This window comes from Ovis aries, chromosome 20 (genome assembly GCF_016772045.2).
Source record: "Ovis aries strain OAR_USU_Benz2616 breed Rambouillet chromosome 20, ARS-UI_Ramb_v3.0, whole genome shotgun sequence".
NCBI lineage: Eukaryota > Metazoa > Chordata > Mammalia > Artiodactyla > Bovidae > Ovis > Ovis aries.
Genome location: NC_056073.1, coordinates 17,579,378 through 17,603,012, shown reverse-complemented (window position 1 = coordinate 17,603,012; position 23,635 = coordinate 17,579,378). Strand labels below are relative to the sequence as shown.

Genomic DNA, 23,635 nt, shown 5'->3' with positions numbered 1-23,635 from the left:
CTTCTCTCTGGGGCCCCAAGGATGGAGAGGCAGCTTGCCCTGGGGGTCTGGGTGGAGAAGGGAAGATGTGCAGAGAATGCTCAGGGAGGAGGGGCTGGTCCTTCAGGGAAGAGGGAGCTGATGACCTTTAGAGGGCAGTGAAGTTGAGAGATGCGAAATCCCAGGGGCTGCATTCACAAGTGTAGAATCATCTAGAAAGATTTTTAAAAATACTCAGCCCCACGCCTCCTGATTTTTATTTCATCAGCCAGGACTGGAGCAAGCGTTGGTATTTAAAAAATCCTCCTAGGGTGACTCTCATATTCAGCCAGTTTGAAAATCACCACTCTACCTGACGCCCCATGGTACTGTCAAGGAGACTGATGAGCCATCACAAGGCCCTTGAGCGAGGTAACTTCACCAGTTGGGCAAGACTGGGTTGGAACTCGGGGTGGGCCACTTCCTCTTGTCCTCCATCCGCCCGAGGCTTGCCGGGTGTCACACTCACTTAATTATTCGGGTCCTTAGGAGCTGTGTGACTGAGAACAAGTGGCTTAACCTTGCTGTGCCTGGTGATACTAGGCCCCAGTGATAAGAAGAGAAGGAGATGATGCCTGTAAGGCCCCAGCAGCACTTGGGGGAAGGGTAGCCATTGTCCTGCCTGGGGCCAGGGTCTGGGCAAAGGCCTCCATCATCTTATCCATCAAGCAGGCGCGACCCTCAGAGCTCCAGCTACTCTCAGGTAGAGTAGGGTAGTGGATATCCTTGAGGTTCCCTGAGCCCTGAGAGGGAGCTGGGAGTTACAGAGGAGGTGCTGGAAAGAATGGCTCCCTCACCCTCAAACCTCAACACCTTTCTTGTTGGGGGTCACTGTGTCCTGCAGATATAGGAATGGCCACCAGGTGTCACCCTCAGCTCAGGCTTGAAGTGAAGGCAGTGCAGAAAGAGGGAAAGGGGCTGGGTGGAGAGTCAGGGACCTCTCTGCAGAGTGGGTGAACTTGGAGAGTGCCTGATGCTTTTGATGGGGGCGGGGGTGCTGTTAATTTCTGCAGGAAGGTGCTCTGCAAAGATTCATTTGTCTACCTTCAGAATTCTCCTTCCCATGCTGATGGCAAATCACAGTTCAACAGGTTCTTTATAGGGCACCTGTTGCACATAAGGGTGGGGGTGGCGTGGAAGGGTTGGGGGACAGAGGTGGAGGGGGAAGGCAGGGCGGGGGGGAGGCTTAAGAATCTTACTGAACACCTACTGTGTACCAGATCCTATACACACAGGAGGCCACTCAATATTTACAGCAACCTGGTATAGTAAGTACCATGATTAGTCCCATGTTACAGGGCAACTGAGGCTTATACTGATTATGTCTTGGGCCCAAGGTCACCCAGCTGGACAAAGTTTGAGGCCTGTCTGGAGCCTAAATTCTTTCTCCTTTAGCCAGTTAGTCAGGGGACAGGAAACCTGCAACGGTCTTCCCACCAGGCTGGGAGAGGATGTGGTGGGTGACCACCCAACCCTGCCTTGCTCTGCTAATCAAGAACCAGTGAGGAGCTCAGAGAGGCCTGCTGCCAGCGTGCCGGGTGCGGGTTGGTGGGGGGGGGGGGGGGGGGCAGGGAACCTGTGCTCACTGGGGTGGGTGGAAGTGGGTTTGGGTGCAGGCTGGGTATCGGGCAAGGGCAGGCTGCAGACACAGCAGCAATGAGAGGCTCTCACCATCTGCACACATACTCCTTGGAGCAAAGTTCCCACCTCAGAGTTATTTCAGTTTCCTCATCTGTCAATTCTAGGGGCCAACTTTGTTCATCCAATACCTTGTCCCTGCACCCTCCTGGACTCTGAGCTGACTGCACCTCAGGTCAGGTACTAAGATGGACATGATCTCAGCTATCCCTCACCTCTAACCCTCCACTTTAAGCTTAGATCAGTTTTAAAGTTTCTTTGATCATGCCACCTACCAATGAAACAATTGCTGAGCATGCATCTGTAATAAGAAGCATATTTTCATATTTTTCACTTTGTACAACACACTCACACTAAATGGAAAAAGGTGAGATGAAAAAAAAAAATGTTCCAATATTTTCCTGCTATACCTCTGTTACCCACACTCCCCACACTCCAAGGGCACTTTAGATCCAACGGCTCCAGGAAATGGAGGGTAGTCAGTCCAACCCAGCTCAGGAGGGAAGTGTGGTCAGTGTTCCGGAACATCCTTGCCCACCCCTTCATGCCCCAGCACCAGAAGAGAGACACTTCAGTGACAGCAGGTGGGAGCGTGGGCAGAAGGGAAGCGTGAGCAGGGCCATGTCAAGGAGGGGTTTTGATGACCTGGACAGGAAGCAAGTTTTTATTTTATGCCCTGATGCTGACAAAATTTTGTGATTACTTTTTATACTGTCCCAGAACATATAGAACCAGGACATTGTGTCCAGGTAGTTATCTGACACGTGTCCTTCAGGTAGTTCTATTCTGTTTCCAACAGTTCAAAAGTCCACCCCTGCCCCCCACTCCTGGAGTTGGGAGCACTCCTTCCAACACACACACACACACACACACACTTGGAAGGATATACACAGCTTAGGTGCCCCTTCCTCAGGGGCTTCATCCTCCACTGCCCCTCCTGGGTTGGAGGCTCCTCTGTCATCCGTGCCTGGACAGGTCTTCCTGCAGGGTCAGCACCTGGGGACCTGTGTGAATAGGAGATGGAGGAGAGGAGGGGCAAGAGGCTGTATCTGGGGTACAGAAGTGAGCCCCCCCTGACTGAGAGAGCCACCTGTCCCCCAACCCAGGCTTGGGGCCGGAAAGGACCAAATGGCTTACAAAGGCATCTGGCTGCCCCCCAGGGTGGCAGCCGTGGTGGCTGGCCCAGTGTGGGTGCCTTTGTGTTCCCTGACTGTGTGTCTGTTTCTGCAGTCACTGGGTGCTTGTTCTGTGGGGTGAGGGGTGTGGGGGTGGGGGCATGGCCTGTGGCTGGGCAAGTACGTGAGGCTGGGCACGAACAGCCTCACCTACCAGTCCTACTCCTGCCAGGTACAACCAGCTACTTCGGCTGCCCGCCATCCGCCTCCTCCCTTCCCTGGGCCTGGCCAGGCCGGGGGGCAAATGACTTGGCGGGCACCTCCCCTCACTTGGACCCACTGGGGCAGGGCCGGCTCACCTGGGCACAGGCATGGGTCCCAGATAGGTGGGTGCTCTGCTCACCCCTCCCCCACTCCTCACCAGGGAGATGGCGGAGGCGGGGCGGGGTTGCTGCGGCCAGGGAGGGGGCGCGGGGCAGAGCTAGGGCCCCCTTCCTCTCCCAGACAGTGGATGCCTACAGCAGGGCAGAAGGGGGGGCCGAAGGAATGGGGAATTTCTCTGTTTCGGGCCAGGAAATGATTTCCATGCAAATAAGATGCAAACTCCTTAATGAATTTGCAATTAGGAACGGAGGCTGCCAGGTCCGGGCAGCGCCTGCGGGTTTTATGAATGGGCCCGCGTGGGGCGGGGGTAGGGGGCGGCGCGCCGGCCCGCCCCCACGTTTCCCTGCCGCTGAGCCCGCGACATGCCGCGCCGCACGTTGCTGCCTCCCGGCCCCGCCGCGACCTGGCCCGCCGCCAGCGGGTCAGCTGCTTCGGACCGAGCGCGGGAGGCTGCCGGCCAGAGTCCTCGCCGCGCCGCCGGAGGCGAAGCGTCGGGCCACGGCACGCCCCCTGGGGCCTGGCAGGGGTCTTCCCTCTGTCGTCCCATTCCTTGGTGATTGGAACGGTTTTCTGAAGCTGGAGGGAGTGAAGTGAGCCTTCAGGCCCCTGAGGATGGGCAGGCCTGAGAGGTCACTGACCACAGGAGGAGGGTAGGCCCCTAACCTGGCCGGGGTTGGGGCAATGATCTTGGGAGGGATGGTTGTACAAGGAGAGGAGAAGAAAGGGATCGATTCCCATCCCAGAACCCGCTGCACCTCCCCAGTCCTCAGTTCCTAGCTCCCTAACTTCAGCAGGCCTTGCCCACTACCCCAGGGCACCTGCTTTATTATTATTTTTCTCCTGCACGGCCACCCCAGTCTGCTATGGGCCTTGCTCTGACCTGGGCGAAGAGTGGATGTCCTGGGTGGGTGGGTTCGCTTTGGTCAGCTCTGGTCCGGAAAGAGACTCACCAGTTTGAGTCTGAGCCCTATTAGGCCACAGACTCTATCCCCTCCCCTCCCCCAAGCTTTCAGACTAAATTAACCAATTACCTCTAATTAAAGCGCCATGCTTTCTGTTCCCTCCTGGGCCTCAGTCCCCACCCTGGGAGTCCTCTTACCCTGGCTGCTCAGGAAGGGAGCCTCGCCAATAAGGTGGAAGCCAATGAATCAGTGAGTAGAGCTGGGCGGGGTGTGGCGGGGAGGAAGTCACAGTGCCATTGACTTCTGGGGAGTGGTCTGGGAATTGGGCCTTTGTGGGGCCTTGGAAGGCTGGGAGCCCTGGGCTGCCTTCGGAGGTCGGACCTGTGTAAAGTCCTGTAAGGATGCTGAGGCCTTGGGGGCGACCCTCCCTGGAGGACTGGCGGGGCAGTTCTAGAAGCTGCCAGTTCTGGGTGGCACCTGCTGCTCGCTTACCCACCACACCGGGAGAGACTCTGGATGCCTGGGGGGCGGCAGGGGGGTCCATCCTCTCTCTAACCCATCTCTTCCTGTGCAGTGAGAACCCCTTCGTGCCTCTGTTCCTGCCCTCCGTGGCCCTGAGGCGCAGGCCCCAGCAGCTTCCACGGCCTGCACCGCCCTAGCACCTCCCTGGCCCCACGTGTGGGACGTGTTGGGGAGGATGCCCAGTGGCCAGAGGCAGGGTGATGGGCTGTTGACCCAGGTCTCACCTCTTGGCAAGCTGGCCTTCCTGAGACAGGCTGTGACTCAGGCCCGTACCCTACCTTGAGCCCTGCCATGCCAAGGACCTGGGTATGTGGGGTGGATCTGTCAGCTGTAGACTCCTCTCTTGGGTCACTTTCTCTGCCAGCCCTGAGGAGCCAGGTGCTGACTAGAAGGTTCGGGCCTTCCAGCTCTGGGCCTTCCAGCTCTGGCTGTTTCTCCCAGCCCACCACCCCAGGAGAGGCTGACGGTGAGGGTAGGCCCCCTTGCAGGGCACGGCAGTCATCAGACTCTGCAGGGGTGTGAGCCACCCAGGGCAGGGACAGGACTCTGCACACAGGCAGGGGTGCCCCTGGGGTGTCCTGAGCCATCTGCCAGCTTGGTTGCCCTTCCCTGCTCAACGAAAGCTGGCTCAAAACTCCCCACCTCCAGCAAGGTTTCAGCATGCCTCCCTTATTTGTGGCCAGCCCAGTCACTACTGTTCACTGGCTCCTGGTTTTCGTTTGTTTCTCTGACTTGTGTCCCCCTTCAGACCCTCCGAGAGCGCCTCTGCACGACTCTTGTTCTTCCCTGCATTTCCCAGTGGCCAGCAGAGGGCGCCTCCTAAAAGACTGCCGGACCAAAAGGAGCGGATCCGCTTCCCCGGATCCAGGCACTGTGTAAAGCCCAGGCTCATGGGTCGGTTTGTGTAAACTGAAACTGACCCAGAACACCTTCCTTCCTGGCGATCTAGACTTAACCTGCCGGCAGAGGGCTAGAGATTAGACCACACGTTAAACACAAGTGGCTGTCTCCGACGTGAAACCAGATGGCCCCCTCAAAGGACAGAGAGGATAATGGAATTGCCCCCCCACCCCCACCCTGCCAGCAGCCCGAATGGGGAAGGGGGCACCGGAGGTCGCCGGCTTTCCTCCCTTGACCCTGGGAGAAGAGTTGGGAGGGGCTGCACAGAATAGCTGGTGTCCCACCCCGTGGGAGGGGCTGCTGTGCACGTCTGGGCCACATCTGGGTTCTTGGCAGCAAAGGGAGCTGGTCTGTTTGGGATCCTCCAGGGAAACACGATCCACCCCTTGGTGGCTTCTCACCATTACATTCCTGGGGAGCCCTTTACACACAGGTGTATGGGACACAGATCCGTAATGCGGGTGAATTCATGCCAGTCTAGGGGGGACCCTCCAGACACTAGCTCCTTTTGACATGGACTTAGTTAGGCTCCTGGGCAGCAGCCTGTTCTGGGCCACCAGACTTTTCCGCCATCCTATGTTCGCGTGTGAGATTCTGGGCTTCCCCTTCTGGAAATGCTGGGAACTAGACTCTAGCGTCCATCCTATCCCTTCTCCTTCCTCCAGGTGGGGGGGTAAGAGAGAGGAGAGTGAGGTTACAGCACCTCTTAGGGACTCCAGCATCATGCAAAAGCGGAGTGGGAAAGGGTCTGCTGTCGGGTCATTTCACACAAAAGCCTGGGAATGTGGTCGGGACGGGAAGAGGGGAGAGGGGACAGCAAAACTGGTTCTTTCTTGGGTTTGGGTCCTGGGTTTTGGGGAGGGGACAACACGGAGAAAACCCCTCTTGGTCGGCTGGGTTCCTGGACGTCTGAGCAGGAAACACAGGGCTGGCCGGAATGGCCTTGAAGTAGGGAGCGACGGAGACCGGGGGGAGGGGAAGGGGGAAGGGAAGGAAGGCTGCGCCCACCCAGGGTCCCCCCGCCAGCCCCTCTCCCCAGCTTCCCCCCGCCCGGCCCGCCGCGGCCCCTCCTCCAGACCTGGGCACCGCCTCCCCCTCCCCTCCTCCTCCCCCTCCCACTCGGCGCTGCAGCTGCTGCCGACGGACCATTCTGCACGTAGCGAATGGAGGAGACGCACAAGGGAGGCCTCAAGTGCGCGCGCGCGGGAGCCGGCGCCGCGCGGGCGGGGGAGCGGCTGCGGGTACGCGTGCGCGTGCGGCGCCGGCCCCGAGCGCGCGCGCCGGGCTCCGGAGCAAGCCGCTCCTCTGCGCGCCTGGGTTGGGGATGCTCTGGGGTGGGGTTCCCGCTGCTCCGGGTCCTCCAATGCACTTTGTTTGCCTTCCAGCGAATCTCACCTCTACCCAGCCCCTTTTTCATCATGCACCCCAATAGCACCGTCCTTCACGCGCAGTAGCGCTTCATGGTGACTGGGTGCTGAAAGGAGTTGATGCTCTGGCCCTCCTCATCCTCTGGGTCACTGCTCTACAGTCCGCTGGGCCCTGGGCTGAGAGGCAAGAGAGGGCTGAAAACTCTGGTCCCTTGGGCACTCAATTCACAACCCTATAGACCCACGGGGCTTCCCTGGTGGCTCAGACCTGCAATGTGGGAGGCCTGGATTCGATCCCTGGGTGGGGAAGATCCCCTGGAGGAGGGCATGGCAAGCCACTCCAGTATTCTTGCCTGGAGAATCCCCATGGACAGAGGAGCCTGGTGGGCTACAGTCCATGGGGTTGCAATGAGGCCGACACGACTGGACCACTAAGCACACGTAGTCCCACCTGTGCCTGGGGAGAGCGCTCAGCCTCTTGGAGACTCTCACCCTGAGACCTCTCTGTACCTGAATCCAGGGCAGGCCCCATAAGGCTGGTAGAGACCCTAGACAAATGACTGTCAAGGAAACACAAATGAGCTCTTTGACCTTTATCTCTGCTGGGACGGGGAACTCCCAAGGGAGTGCCTGTCACCTCCTCCCCATGTGTCCCCTGCACAACCCCCACTCCCTGGGGCATCTAGGACAGGACTGAGCTCTGTTCACACCACTGGTGAAGGTGTGGTGTGGTGAACACAGATGTCCTGGGATGGCCAGGAAGTGCAGAGAGGCCATGTCAGCCCAGGGCAGGCAGTACTCATCTTGGAGGTGTCTTCTGAGTCTGCAGGGCACCCTCCCCACTTTCTGAGCCCCTGATCCTGGTGGGTCTGGAGGCTGCGCCTTCCTTCCCTAGATGGCCCAGGTTGGCACCTCATTCTACCCTCCGCACCACTCAGAGGCATGGGATAGGGCCTCTTCGGGCTGTGTGGGCCCTGGGCTGGGCAGGTGCAGGGCCTTGCAAAGAGGAACTTGAACTGCACTGGTCACCTGCTGGACCTCCTGTTGGGGGTGGGGGTGAGTTGAAGGGCTGAAGGTGACTGAGAGTTCTTTGTCACATGATAACTTGACCTTGCCCAAATTTGATCCCTCTAAGTCTAAATTTCCTGTCTAATGGGAACACAGCCTTATCTAATGGGGCTGTTGAGGTCTGCAATGTAGTCTGCATATAACGTGCCTCACGTGTTGGAGGCAGGTGCCCAGTAGAGCTAAATCTTTTTTTTTTTTTTTTTAATTACTGTGTGCGGACTGGCTGAAAGGCTGGGGACATTTTCTTCAGCTGTGTTTCCAATGGGTAGAGTGAATTCAAATCCCAGAACTCCTTGGAATTTGGAGGTTGGGTTTTGTGAAAACTATAGAGAAACCAGTAATATGTCATAATTTTGTCATCATCCAAGAATGAACCGTTTCACATTAGTTTTCCAGACGTTAATATCCGAGACCTTAAAAAGAGATATTTTGGATGGATATTACACACTTTCCTGCCTTCTTAATCAGAGGTTAGAGAACATGTGAGTCCTTATGACTCACAGTTGTGGTTACAAGTAAGTGTCCATCATGGTCCTGGTTGTAACACAGTGAAAATCCAAGGTCTTGGACTCCACACTAAAGAGCCATTCCGTGATGTCTTTATTTTCATAGTTCTCGTGTCTTTTCATCGTTCTTCAGCACTTCATCAGCTCCCTATTAGCTGTCACTTCCACCACCATCACTGCCTCAGGTCGACCACCATCCCATCTCTTTTTTCTCAACTTGTTTCTATTCTGCTGTGGGCTGAGATATCAGAAAATCACGTCTGTTAGAAGATGTGAAAATCTTCTGAACTTGACAAATTATATTAAAATTCGTCTGGAAAAATAAACATGCAAAAAGAGCATGGAAAATCCTGGAGGAGAGGCATTATAAGGGGGCAAATAGAGCTACTGAAATGTTGTATAAGTCTTCAGTAATAAAACAGCTGGGTACTGGCACACAGAGCGTCACATCAAAGGAACAGAACAGAACCCAGACACACAATGTGAACAAATGGAAATTGAATATATGATAAAGTGACTTTTTAGATCAGAGGAGAAAAGATTCAATCAACTTGAACAACTGGCTAGCTGTTTAAGGGGGAAAAAAAAAAAAAAAACACCAAAAAACCAGTTCTCCACTTTATTCCTTATTCTGAAATCAGCCTCAGATGAATCAATTATTTAAATGTAAAAAGACCATAAAATTACTAGAAGAAAACATCAACAAAAATTTCTAAGCGTATTGATATATTCTTAAACTGGGGAAAGGAGGACAAAATATAGGAGTCACAAAAGGAAAGATTTTTAAAATAATTTTACTTATTTTATTCGTTTATTTGGCTATGCTGGGCCTTCCTTGCTGAGCAGGCTTTCTCTAGATGCAGTGAGTGGGGGCTACTCCTCCCTGGGGTGCACTGGCTTCTCATCGCAGCAGCTTCTCGTTGTGGAGCACAGGCTCCAGGGCATTCAGGCTTTAGTACTTGTGCTCACAGCCTCAGTAGTTGTGGCTCCCGGACTCTGGAGCACAGGTTCTGTAGTTGCAGTGCACATGCTTAGTGGCTCCACGGCATGTGGGATCCTCCTGGCAAGGGATCGAACCTGAGTCTCCTGGATTGGCAGGCGAATTCTTAACCACTGAGCCACGAGGAAGGCTCACAAAAGGCAAGACCTTTAAAAACTGGTTACATAAACAAGTAACAGCTTAAAGCTTACAGGCAAATAACAAACCAGAAAAAAAATATTTTCAATATATATGACAGATAAGTTCATACTAATCAATAAGGAAAAGAGAAGCAAATAGAAAAATGGGCAAAGTTCATGAACGGGAAAGGGAATACTAAAGGCTAATGAACAGGTGAAAATTCCTACCCTCAGTCAAAATACAAGAAATCAAAAGTAAGAGATGATAAGAGTCTCTTTTCCTCCTTATGAGGGACAACCCCTGAAACAGGAGACCCCTTACTTTGTGGACACAGGTATCCTCAGAACTGGTGGGAGGGCAACTGCACCCGGGAAGGGGGTTGGCAATTACATGGGAAGAATTAATTCACAAACCACTTGCTCAGGGGCTCCACATCTACAGATTTATTAGCTATGCTGTCACAAATGTTGAGTGTGTTTAAAGTATCCGTACAACTGTATTCATGACAGTTTTATTTCTGAATCTTAAAAATTGGAAGCAACGTCAAGTACATCAGTAAGGCACTGATTAGCTATGTTCTGGAGCATCCAAAATGCCAGAGGTGTGTGCTGGGATTAAAAAGAATGAGGTACTCAGCTGGTAAAGAATCTGCCTGCAATGCAGGAGACCCCAATTTGATTCCTGGGTTGGGAAGATTCTCTGGAGAAGGGATAGGCTACCCATTCCAGCATCCTTGAGCTTCCCTGGTGGCTCAGCTGGTAAAGAATCCGCCTACAATGTGGGAGACCTGGGTTCGATTCCTGGGTTGGGAAGATCCTCTGGAGAAGGGAAGGACTACCCACTCTAGTATTTTGGCCTGGAGAATTCCATGGACTGTATAGTCCATGGGGTCACAAAGAGTCAGACACCACTAAGCGACTTTCACTTTCACTTTGACAGTTATAGGCTGATATTCCCTAATGAAAAAGTAAGTGGCAGGACAGCTCTGGCGGTATTAGTCCACAAAGGGCAGACCTTTGGGCAGTACTGAATCTTGAGAAGCCTGCTGGAGACCCAGAATCTCAGGGTGGGGAATAGGGAAGGTGAGATGGAGCGCAGAACATGTGGGCTGGGAACCTGGGCTGAGGTAGAGCAGTCTGTTTTAACAGACTCTAGAGAATTCCAACTTCATATTTAAGAAATACGGTGAGGAGTATGTCACTTTTTTTGTGTAAAAATAAGATAGACATAAATCTATCTGCCCTCTGTTTTGGAAATTTCAGGATTTATTCTAAGCAGAACAAGGCAGGGCTAAGGTGAACTTTCACTTTTCATTTTATCTGCTTCTGAACTCCTCAGATGTGTACCCTGAGAATATGTTACTTTGATTTTCTAAAAGAGTTCATCAACAAGATAGCCAAACGGAGAAACAAAATGTGGTCTATACACACCACGGAATACTATTCAGTCTCAAAACGGAAGGAAATTCTGACACACGCTACAAGGCAGACAAACCTTGAGGACATTATGCTAAGTGAAGTCAGCCAGTCACAAAGGGATAAACACTGCATGACTCTGCTTTAATGAGGTACCACATTCATAGAAACAGAAAGTGGGATGGGGATTGCCAGGGGCTGGGGGGAGGGGACAATGAGGAGTTATTGTTTATTGGTACAGAGTTTGAGGGAAGATGAAAAGACTTCTGGAGAAGGACGGTGGTGGTTACACAATAATGTGAATTACTTCACGCCAGTGAACTGTGCACTTAAAAAGCAGCTAAGACAGTAAACTTTACCTTCAGTGTATTTTGCCGTGATTAAAAAAATGTTTGAGACAAAGCTACTTGACCAAAAAGGTGTGTAGGGCTAGGGTTTGAAGCTGGCAGGTTCTGGGAGAGCCTTTCTCTAGATTACAAGAGTATGAACTTGAGGGTTGGGCTTGATGACAACTCTTTCTGCTGTAGGGTCGGGTTGCAGCAAGTCTTGGCATCAGATAGAGAGACCACATCCTCACCCACACAACGGGAAACAGACCTAACGAACTTGCTCCCTTGAGAGATGGCAATGGGGACAGAGAGTGGGTGCAGTACAGAGACCTGCGAGGTTATGGGGAAGCTGCATCGTGGCCCCCTTCCCTGTTACCTCTGCTGAGACCCTTCCCTGGGCTGGGAAGGAGCTGACTCTCCATGTCGGTCAGAGCTCTGCAGAGAGGGTGGTGAGCCCACTGGCCGAAGGAGATGGCTTCTGTGGGGAGAGGCGAGAGGGAGGGCAGGATGAGCAGAAACTGCTGGGATAGAGCATGAATTTCTTGGTGACAAGTCTGTGCTCAGGCATCTGGCTGGTGCAAGGACTGTATTTGAAAGAGGGATGATGGGGAGGGGTGGTAGGATGGGAGGGGTGGGGACACTAGCCAAGCTGGACCAGGCTCCAGTCAACTGGCTGGAACCCAGAGGCAAAGGACATCACGTAGGCTGCTGTCTGTCCTTCTGCCAGCTTGGGGGACAGGGCTCCTGGTCCAGGCTCTGGCGGCTTCTGCAGGTGGCCCAATCTGGCCTAGATGCAGGCCTGCCTGTGCATCCTAGACCCTCCCTTCCCCAGGCGCCAGGAGTCTGGGGCTGCCAAGAACGAAGCAGGGGGACCTGTGGCCCAGGAGGGGACCAGAGTTGGGGAGGTCCTGTAGTCAGCCTGATCAGACTGAGGGGGTAGTGCAAAGCGAAGTGGAGGGGAGAGGATCTGGAGACTCTTCTGAGCTTCCATGCATTCTCTAGGACTAGGATAGGAGACACGATGAGGGGAACTCTGATTGGAGACTTTCTGCAAGAATCCCCCACCTCCCAGGACCAGCCTAGGGTCTGCATTCATCCTGCCCTCATTTACCATGCTCCTTTCAGGAAGCTAGGGGCTTCCCTGGTGGCTCAGCAGGTAAAGAAACCATCTGCAATGCAGGAGACACAGGGGATGTGGGTTTGATCCCTGGGTCAGGCAGATCCCCTGGAGGAGGAAATGGCAACGTACTCCTATATTCTTGTCTGAAAAATCCCACAGACAGAGCAATCTGGCAGGCTATCGTCCAAAGGGTCACAGAGTTGGCATGACTAAGCAATACTCACTCACTCACTTTCACGAAGCTGGTGACAGTCTCTGACTTCACAGAGCTCACAGTCCCACTGAGGGGTGGAGGTTGGGGGGCGCCCTGATACTGGCAGTCTCAGGTATGGCCAGCTCACTCTAGGGCTGGATCTACTCTGCCCTGCAAAGTCATAGGCCTCAGTCTCCCCTTCTGTACAGTGGGTTGCTGGCTCAGGGTGCCCTCAGCCAGGGCGAGACTCAATTCTCAGTGCTAGACGGGGAGTAGAGACTTTCCAATAGCACCTGGAAGTTTTTGCTTCCACTGTCGCCTCACCAGCCCCAGTGATGCATGGTTTCATGGTTCATTTCCCTGAAAGAGGCGTGGGAGGTGAAGAGGTGACAAGGGGAAATGGAAGAGGGCTGGGGAGAGCCCTGCTCTTGGTGTGGAATGGTGATTAAGAGAGTGGGGTGGGATTCCCAGGGCCTGTCCAGCCTGTTTCCTGCTTCCTTCACTCCCCAAAGTCTCTGCTGCAGGGCAGGGCTGCAGTGACTATGGGGGTAGCAGGCCTCCCCTCTAATCTATATGGGAGATGTCTGCAGAATAAGGACGCGCTCATAGGAGTTGAGACCCACTTCCTTTGCTGATTTGGACTCCTGGAGCAAAAGCCTGCCTGGTCCAGCCTCCCCAGATGCCTCACACAGATGCCTACAGGCTCATCTGCCCTGCCCCAGGCTCAGCTGCAGATCTAGGGGGAACTGGACCTGCAGACTCTCCTCCAGCTGAGGACGGCTGGGTATGATGCCAAAGAATGCCTGCTCTCTCCCCCTCCAGGTTCCGCACATGTCCTGTAGGTCTACCCTGCCCAGCAGGTGATTTAGCATGTGAGACTGGGACTAGACAGTGGGAGGGACCACCCAGAGAGTAGGTGTACGGAGAGCACGCTGCTCTCTGCGGCAGTCCCTGCCAGTGAGTATAACTGGCCTCCCTCAGGAGCCAGCTTTGTTGGGAAGTTGCTCCCTCCCACCTCCAATCCTCCAACTAAGTCTGAAAATCCCAATGATGTAGATGGTGCATGAGTCACCTGTTATAGAGCTAAATGAGATCCAGTTCAGATCCACTTTGATGGGAAAGACACCGTCTTGCCTCAGCGACCCGAGTCTGAGGGGGAGACACAGCCCTGCCCTTTGGGAACCTCAGTCTGCGGTGGGGGATGGATCAGCTCTGTCATCAGTGTCCCACTCGACGGGGAAAGGCTGTCTGCTCTCTACTTACTCCCTCCCTGGCGTGTTCCTTTTCCTCCCCAGCCCGATCCTCCGCTTTCCTGGAGCTTTTCTTCTCCAGAAAGGATGGGTCAGGGCCTGGGGGAGGGGGGCATCTGGAACTCCGGGCGCCTCTTGTCTGACTCCAAGCCGGCTCACCGTGCGTGCGTGAAACCGGTGAGGCCGAGTGTGAGGGTTCTAGGCGGGGAGCCTGAGTCACGGTGACTCAAGGGTGGACTAGACCCCCTTCGCCCCGACTGCAGTGGCTGTGTGAGGGGACCAGAGAGTCAGAGGTGGGAAACGAAGGGCGCCCCCCGCGCCTCCCCCGCCTCCGCGGTCCTCTCTGTGCGCACTGGGCGTGCGCATGCGCGTGGGAGAGCTCGAGCAAGCCTTGTATCACTCCAAGCCCACGTCCTCCCATCTCTGCAGACACGAGGGCCGGGAGTGAATCACTGAGCAAGAGGTGGATGTCTGGAAGCCAGATGTGGCCCAGCTGTTCAGGGCAGCGAGCCCAGCCACCCCAAGACCAGATGTGGTGGTACTTCTGTTTCTCTCCACTCTCTACGGTCCAGGCGCTCAGGAGGACTTCTGGGCAAGGTCCCCTTCCCTGGGCTGATGGAGGATTCTGTCTCTACTGTGAGGAATTATCTCCCCGCATCAGGCTGGTGGTCTCTGAGGGCGTTCCACACAGGTATTCACCTATGCCTGCACACCTTTGCTTAAGACTGAGTGTTTAAGGCAGAAAGCGCCCTGAGGGCAGGGTCCATGTTTGTTGCTCAGATTAGAGGGTCTGAAGGAGGACGGAGAGGGTGCTCCCTATAGATGCCCAGAGCTGCGAGTCCCCGGGAGCAGAGGCTGAGTCTCCCGTCACACTGTAACTCCTGAAGGCAGACGTCCTTACCACTTCCCCATCAGATCAGGAGTTCCCTGAAGGCAGACTTCCTCTCTCTCCCCATCAGACTTCAGCTTCCGCTATGACAGGCCTGTCTGTCCTCACCATCCCGGGGTCCCTGTGAGGTCAGGACTGCTGCGTCTCCTGCTCAGGCTGCTTCCTCCCGTTTCCCTGGGGGACTCGGGTCAGCCGCTGTTCCCTTCCTGTCCTGTCCGGCCACCACCTCATTCCTTGAGGCTTCTGGGTGTCTCCTGTGGTCATTTCACTCTCAGTGGCTGGGAAGGCAGCAGATTCCCAGCATCTCTGGCATGGCCGGTGACTCAGCCCTTCTTCCCCTGCCTGAGCAGCCTCAGGCCCCACATTACGTGGGGAAATCCCTCTGCTTCCCTCCTCTGACGTCTATGCCTGTACCCCAAGTCCTCCCAGTCAGGACAGCCTCCTCCGTGCCTCACACACACACTGTCATCCTAATCCACCAGCAGAGATCACGAGGAGGGAACTTGTCACACACACAGACACACGTGGCTTCATCTCATCTTCACTAGCCCGGGACGCAGTGCGTGTGTGTGTACTCAGTTGCTTCAGTCGTGTCCAACTCTTTGCCATCCTATGGACTGTAGCCCACCAGGTTCCTCTGGCCATGGAATTCTCCAGGCAAGAATACTGGAGAATGGGTTGCCATGCTCTCCTTCAGGGGATCTTCCGGATTCAGGGATGGAACCTGTCTCTCCTGCTTTGCAGGCAGGTTCCTTACTGCTGAGCCACCCGGGAATCCCTGCCTGGGATGCAGATAGGAAATGTCATCTCCACTTGACCATGGGCCCAGAGAAGCTGCTCAGGGTCACACATCTCTTGGGTGGGTGGTGGACTGGAAATGGAACAGGGCCCAAATATGCATGTTCCCCAGTTTGGTAGCGGGATGGCATGGTTTGCTCAGCCTCTGCTCTCAGGGAGCCCCAGTCTGGGGTGTCTGTGATGAGGAAGCACCTTTCCTTCAGATCCTCTGATCTGATGGGGGTGGCATGGCCTCTACCCTCAGGCCGCCGGCAGGTACTCATAGTCTTCCTGGGGAGAAGGAAGACGGAGCACCCCGTGGCCATGGTGGTTTAAATGATGATGCTGGGGCTGAGCCAGCCATGCCACTGGGGCTGCCTGGCTGGACATGCTGGTGGCTTGCAGCAGAATCCAAGTGCCAGGGAACGTGGGTTTTGCCCGAGGGAGGCTGGGATGGCACACTTCGGCCAGCCAGATGTTCTAGAGGACATTCTAACCACTTGGTGGAAAGATACTCTGAGCTCTGCTAGGTGAGGGCGAACACCTTCTCTGTGTGAGGCCGCTGTACTTCATCACTGTGCCCATTTTATGGGTGAGGAAACATTGGCCTAGAGGGGATCTTCACTTGGCTTAGAGCATGCAGTTCCTGGCCTTGAGCCTGTATCTGTCAGATCCCCAAACTTTCATTCCCCTGGGTAGGAAGCTGAGTATTGCCCAGTCTCGTCCCTGTTCCCATTGTATTCTGAGGGATGTGGTTCGGTTCTTGCCTCAGCCTGCGTGGTTTGAATCCTGATTCTGTACCTGCTAGCTGTGTGGCTGTGGATAAGTTGCTCAGTCTCTCTGTGCTTCTGTTGCCCCATTACTCAATGGGTATGCTGTAAAAGTACTTATTATATTGAGGTATAACTGGTTTTTGTGAGCTGACCCAGAGTAATCATAGGAAGAGGTCACCCTTTTCCCTCTCCTCCACCCCAATGCCCTCAGTCCAAGAGAAGAGTGGTTGAGAGCTGGGACCTGGCAAGATGGGGCTAAGGTCTCTCTGAGGGTGGGACATTCCCCAAGGGGAACTCCAGGCCTGCTCAGGGCCCTCCTTGGGAGTTTCCAGAGGCAGGAGGAAGCCGAAAGCCTTATTCCCTACCGATTCCATCCGTCCCGGGCTCCCAGTCCTCTCCCCACCGCAAAGTGTGGGCATGTGGGCTCCTGGCACGTACCCGGTGATAAGGGCCACCCAGCAGGCAGGACGTGGGCTACGTGAGGGACCAGTGGAGGCGGCTGCTTCGGCCGGCAGCTGCCTGCCCAGCTCAAGGGGCCAAGGCCGGGAGGCTGGGCTGTGGGGTCCATTGTCTGGCGAGCACAGACTCAGCAGCAGCCGGCAGCAGGCTCTTGGCAGAAGCTCTGGTCCTGCTCCCCCCACGCAGGCACGCCCTGGCCCGCACGTCCTCTCCTGGGCCTCCAGCCACCATGGTGCTGCCCATTGCACTGGCCACTGCTGCGGCTGTCCTCCAGGGGGCACTGCTTGGGCACCTGGGAAGTCCTTGCAGGGTGAGTCAGGGCCTGGGTCCACCAAGGTGGAACAGACCAGGCGGGGGGCAGGATAAGGTGATCCCCAGATGCAGCCATGGAGAGTCACTGAGATGTCCATGTCAGATTTCGCGTGGACCGGGGGCGGGGAGCTGGTGCTGGCCAGTAGTGTGACCTTGGGCCTCCTTTCTCAGGTCACAGTTACCTGCAGGATGGGGACAAGGAGAGGCCCGTCTCCAGGTCACATCCTGTGATTTGCAGTGTACCTTTGCTCTTCCTGGCTCAGCTCAGCCCCAGTTGAAACCAGTGCACAAGATGGGGCATGTCCTGAGCTGCGTCTGCCTTTCCCTGTCTCCGTCCAAGTGGGGTGAGGGCTGGGGTTTCCACCACCCAGTGCCCTTGAGGGTCATTGAGGGGAGGCCTGACAATTCACTTCCCCCTGAGAACCGGCAGCTCCAGGCCTCCCAGGGCCAGAGCTGTGGCCTCTGATCAACAGGTTAAAAATAACCCCCACGGGCTCTTCTGCCTCCATAGGAATGGTGTTTGTGTTGGCATCTGTGGCCCCTCTGGGCCTGCCAACTTCCACAGCATGTGACATTGTCAGGGGACTATAGGTGTGAGGAAGTCAGCCAGAGGGGCTCGTGCTGCCCCGACTCCAGGTGAGGGCATGGTGCAGGGCTCAAAGACAGCTGGCAGGGCCACCTAGGGCCACGGGGCTGCCATGGGGCTGCCACGGGGCTGGGGGACACATGATGGGCAGGGTGAAGCCCACTTCTGGCAGGAAAATGATGTGGGTTGCAGGCTGGACTGTTAGGTGCTGCGTAGAGCAGAGCTGTGCAGACGTGTCTTTCTTGGTCATCAGATCTCAGAGTCAGAAATCAGGAACCACAGGGTGGTGGAAATCAAGGAATTCTAAACTGGAAAAGAACTCCAAGGGACCCTTGCAGTCTGGTCTCTGCCCAGACAGGAGAATAGCAGCGGCCCACAGAGAATAATTATGGAGCTTGTCCTGGGTGCCTGGTTTCAGCTGCCACCCACTGAATTAATCTTCCCAGTGGCCCTCTGAATCCAGCTCTGGGTTATTTATTTATTTATTTTTAAATTGAAGAAGAAACAAAGGCACGGAGCAATTAAGTAACTTTATCCAAAGTGTTAGTAGCTCAATCATGTCCAACTCTTTTCAACCCCATGGGCTGTAGCCCACTAGGCTCCTCTGTCCGTGGAATTCTCCAGGCAAGAATACTGGAGTGTGTTGCATGCCATTTTCCAGTGGATCTTCCCGACCCAGGGATTGAACCTGCGTCTCCTGCATTGCAAGCAGATTCTTTACTGTCTGAGCCACCAGAGCTTTAAACTCACCTCTATGATTCCTAAACCCAGTGATTCCCAAATCATCACCTTGTGTGATTTTGCAGAGGTGGGAGCAGAGACCTGGGGACTCAGATGCTGGCTGGAGGTTCTGCATAAGTTGCAGGACCCTTTCATTCCTGACTGTCCGCAACTCCCTCCACATCAGGGCTTGTCTCATGGACAGTCAGAGTTCTCCCTTAGGCCACCTGGAATCCCGGTGACTATTTTGTAAGATCGTTTTTTCTTGTTTGCTGCTCCAAGGAGATACGATAGCCCCTAGTTCCCCTGGTAAATAGTCCCTTCTTACCCTGAACAGCAGTCTCACTCAGATTGTAAGCCCTGGGGTTTTCCTGGGGAGTTTAAGGAAAGGCATCCCTGTGAAATTGGCTCGTGGACCCACTAAGGCTGGCATCAAGGTGGACCCCTGGCTTACCCCTCTCCAGGCAGGACAGGCCAATGCCTTTCCCCTCCCTCAGGCCTGTGTTCACCCTCCGTGTGGCCTCTGTGCCCTGCGTGGTGTCTCACCAGCTTCTTGTGACCACACGTGGACCTGCTGAGGGTCTGATCTCACTGCGGTGGGACCGCGGACTATGCCCTGGCTGTCCCCCGCATCTGAGTCTCCCTGCTACCTCCAGCCCCACCTGTGTCCACGGGGCCCTGATGCGGTGGGAGGGCGGCTCTCCCAGGGCATTAACGTTCCTTGATTTTTAGGTCCCTGAGGGCTGGAGCTGTTGCTGTGGGATGAGGAGACCAGCCAGGTCTCTCTCTAGACTCACACCACAGGTCACCCAGTGGCAGCTCTGTCCCTCACATCCCAGGGTAGGATTTCATGAGCAGCTGAAATGAGCTCCTAGGATTTCCTGTGAGCTGAACTGCGCCAGGTGCTGGGGAGGCACGTCGCAGAGTCGGCTCCTTGAATCCCTGCAACACCCAGATGTGTGGGCTCCAGTGTGATCCCCGCTTTCCAGGTGGGGAATCCTAGGACATCGACGGGCTCTGGACTGTGTTGGCGCAGTGCCACACTGACACAGCCATCTTAAAAAAAAATTAAAAAGTTACTGCTCGTTGCCCTTGAGTAGTGAGGAAGTAAGAGATAGTCCCGAAGCACAGATGGAAAAATAGAGTTAGACATGAACAGTGGGTCAGGCTGGCCATCCTGCCTCCCTCCACCCTAGCCTGGCTGGCTGAAACCCAAAGCATCTTATCTTCCCAGAGTATTTCCCTCTTTCTGGATATCTCTCTTCAGTGTACCCACTTACCTGGTCTTTCCTTCCTTCTGTTTTTATCCATCCATCCATCCATCCATCCATCCATCCATCCATCCATCCATCCATCCTCACCTCCTCTTGGAGATAAACCCTCCCACCAAGGCTCCTCCTGGCCTTACCGCTCACACAGAAGGAAGTGCTCCTTGAGGGGATATCACACCCTCGGGTGACTCCTCTCTCCTCAGGCACCCCATCTGTCCCCCCTCCCTCCGGCACACATGAGTCTAAGGTGATTCCACCGTGGAGGGGCCTATCAAAGTTAAGTTTGAGGAGAGAGATGTGCATTTTTTTTTTTTTTGCGCTCCTGTACTTGAAGGTGGTCTTGCCAACTATGTGCTGTCATGCATCCAGGCTGCTTCTGGCTTATTGATCTGCTGGGTGTCATTTCCTTTTCCAAGGTCACTCCAGTCACTGGAGCTCCAGCCAGAGGGAAGGAGGAAGAAAAGAGTGAAGAAGGGCCTGCCCCTTCCCTTTAAGGGAAACTTCCTGGAAATCACACACACGGCTTCTATCCCGCTGGCCACAGGTCAGTCCTCCAGGCCCCCTGTGGCCCAAGGGAAGCTGGACCATACAGTCGTTCCCACGGGGGTCTTGCTGACAGCTGGGAAGGAGGGATGAATGGAGATTGGGAGACAGTCTGCCACCAGGCCCTTGGTACCTTTAGTCTGCAGCTGGCAGAGGGTGGGTTGAGGCCTTCCTAACTCCCTTTCTCAAACATCTCTGCTTTGCTCCCTTCCCTGAAGCCTCGGTTCTTTCTAAGGCCTGGCATTTCCTGCCCGGAGTAGGTAAGGGCAGCAAGACTGGCTGCCATGGACCTATGTCCATCCATTGCCAGGCCGGGGCACTCACTCTCAATGCCATCCGGGAGGCAACTCGTCTTAGTCCCATTTTACAGTTGGAGAAATTGAAGCCCAGAGAGACTGGGTAACTTTCCTAAGAGCACCCATCTGGGTTCTGATCTCAGTTCCTCTGCATTCCTTTCCCACAGAACCTTCCCCAGAGGAGTGCCTGCTCTGGGCCCTCTCATGGTCTGCCAGGAGGAACTGGAATGGTCTGGGCTCCAAGAGGGCTTGTCTGGGAGGAGAGGGCAGGCAGGCTGTGACATCAGTCCGCAGGTGTCTCCTCAGCATTTACTCAGTGCCATGGTCAGAGGGCGTGTCTGAACAGGGTCTGCTGATGGGCTTGGGGATTTCTGCTGGCGCCAGGAGCTGGCCACTGCAGCCACATCCTCAGACGCCACTTTCTCCAGCGTGTGTGTCCTAGATGGAGGGTGAGGAAGGGCAAGCACAGGGCACCCTCTGGCACTTCCCCTCTCCTGCCCACCTTGGCCGAGCCCTGGCCCCAACAGACTGCTGTGGGGAGCAGGGAGAGGGAGGGTGTGTAACCAATTCTGAGGAGAAGGGGCAAGACTCTGGACTTCTCAGGCAGACCAGGGTCATCCAGGTCATCCCCCTGCCTCTGGGAAGGATTGTCTTCATTTGCTGTTGACCCAGGAGGGTGAGGTCACTGCTCTGCCCTCGGGGTCGGGGGAGGCACTCTGAGCGTAAGCACTGCAGTCACAGCCACGACATGAAGTTAGTAACGTTACTGTAATCTCTGCTCCCCAATCTCTGGCTGAGAGGAAGGCTTCTGAGCCGTGAGTCACAGCTGGCAGCCGACTGTAGGGCAGGCCACGTGCGGCTTCAGGGGGGTGTGCTGGGGATGGCCCTGAGACCCAGACATGACCTCCGGCCTCTGGGACTTCCCACCGGAAATAGGTGATGAACAGGAAGAGCAGATGTGAGCCAGAACCCTGCCCCCCGCTCCCCTCCGACTTCCCCCTCACCTCCACTAGGAAGTCTTCCTTGGTTAACGGCCCTGGGATCGCTCTGGGGTGGACAATGGGCTCCTAGCTCTGGCAAGGTTGGCTCCATCCCGCCAAGTCTGGGCACCTCTTACAGGTTCTGTGCTAGGAGCAAGGGTGTGACCAGGAAGGTGGAGCTTTCATTCAAATCATTCATTCATTCATTCTTTTGACAAATGTGCCAGGCGCTCTGTAGGTGAACCCTACAGACTCAGTCCTGCTCTCCCAGAGCCTGGAGGAGAGACTGAAAGCACACAGTCACACAAATAAAAAAGCATTACAAACTGGACCCAGGAAGGGCAGGGTCTGGGGGTGAGGGGGTGGGGATTAGGGAGCTTCTGGGGGCCTGGGCCATTCCCGGCGGATGCAGATCCCCCCTGGGAGCCCGCCCCCACCGAAGAGGGTTCTGCAAGGAGATGGCTGGCTGACACGGTGGCACAGTGCCCACCAATGGGGGCTGTGCCAAGCGTGATGTGATGTGTGCTGATCTGTCTCCACTCCTTACTGAGGACCAGTGTCTGCTGCCCCCGCAGCACAGGGAGCCTGGGGCGGCGCTCCCATCAGGTCTGGGGGTGTTTGGGGGAGATGTCGGAGTCGGGAGACAGAGGGGCTGGTCTCAGGGAATCTGGTCCTTCACCCCAGCTGATGGGGTCCCTGGCGCTGCCCAGGGTGTCAGTCCCTCTGTGTTCCACTTGCCCCCTGCAATGGACAGAGGGGCTGGCCCTGTGGACCCTGCTGCTCCTCTTGCCCCATGCTTTGGATCCTCCCTCTAAGACATTGTTGGAGATGTTTTCTTGCCCTCTGTTGCCTGACTCTGCCTGTTTGGGCCCTGGTTTCAGGAGACAATGAGTGAAGGATCCAATGTATAAAAGGGGACTCAGAGACAGAGAGGCTCTTTCCATGCCTCCGGAAATAACCAGTGCACACTGACAGGGCTCTGTCTTGATTTCCCTCCTGCAAGGGTCCCTGGTGTCTGAGATGGGGGCTGCAGTGGGTGGTAGGAGGTCCAAAGTCAAGGGCAGCTATTGTATTTAAAAAAACAGACTGGACTCCGTGGTGGTGCAGTGGATAAGAATCCACCTGCCAGTGCAGGAGATGCAAGAGACGTGGGTTCACTCCCTGGGTCGGGAAGATCCCTGAAGTGGGAAATGGCAACCCACTCCGGTATTCTTGCCTGGAGAATCCCATGGATAGAAGAGCCTGGCGGGCTACAGTCCATGGGGTTGTAAAGAGTTGGACACGACTGAGTGACTAAGCAGGCACACACCTACTGAGCCTGCATGCCTAGAGACCATGCTCCACAACAAGAGAAGCCTCTGCAGCAAGAAGGCTGAGGACTCCAACGAGAGAGCAGCCCTCGCTCGGTGCAACTGGAGAAAGTCCATGCACAGTGGTGAAGACCCAGCACAGCCAAACATAGATAATAAATTAAAAAGTATCCTCTAAATAAATGAATAAATATAGACTCTTGAGTCCCACTCAAAGAGTTATTAAAAACAATAACCTAGGTCAAGTGGAGAAGGTGATGGCACCCCACTCCAGTACTCTTGCCTGGAAAACCCCATGGACAGGAGCCTGGTAGGCTGCACCCCATGGGGTTGCAAAGAGTCAGATATGACTGAGTGACTTCCCTTTCACTTTTCACTTTCATGCATTGGAGAGGGAAATGGCAACCCACTCCAGTGTTCTTGCCTGGAGAATCCCAGGGACGGGGGAGCCTGGTGGGCTGCCATCTATGGGGTCGCACAGAGTCGGACACGACTGAAGCGACTTAGCAGCAGCCGCAGCAGCAGGTCAAGCACACAGCACTGCATGTCAGCTCTGTTCTGAGTCTGTTAACTAGTGGAGTTCTGAAAAAATATTATCCCATCTTACAGATGGGGAAGTTGAGGCACAGAGGAATTTTTAAGGAAGCTGCCCAAAGTCACATTGGCAGGGCTGACCAGGCAGCCTAGCTTTTAAGCACTGCCTCTCTGGCACAGGGCTTTCTAGGGAAAGGGATGGACTTGTTTTTTCATTCATGTTCCTCTTGGGGAGTTCTGGAGCTGGACTGTCTGCCTGGGGTTCTGGTGCTCTGTTTGGGTGAGGCAGGCCTCAGCTGCACCTCTGGGAGTCTCTTAGACTCCAGCAGGCCCTGCCC

General features: G+C 55.1%; 1 protein-coding gene across 1 annotated transcript; it reads left to right on the top strand.

Annotated features, from left to right (window-relative positions):
- The first annotated feature begins 99 nt into the window (after positions 1–99).
- On the top strand, positions 100–21,784 carry LOC106990495 (uncharacterized). Its single transcript, XM_060403644.1, has 3 exons — positions 100–3,805; positions 4,231–4,306; positions 20,051–21,784. Exon 1 carries the CDS (start codon positions 2,676–2,678, stop codon positions 3,747–3,749), a length of 1,074 nt encoding a protein of 357 aa, XP_060259627.1. The 5' UTR covers positions 100–2,675; the 3' UTR covers positions 3,750–3,805; positions 4,231–4,306; positions 20,051–21,784.
- Positions 21,785–23,635: the final 1,851 nt, after the last annotated feature.

What these genes read in the sequence shown, in the direction of transcription:
- LOC106990495 (XM_060403644.1), top strand. Translation starts at nt 2,676, where the DNA reads ATGGAGGAGAGGAGGGGCAAGAGGCTGTATCTGGGGTACAGAAGTGAG.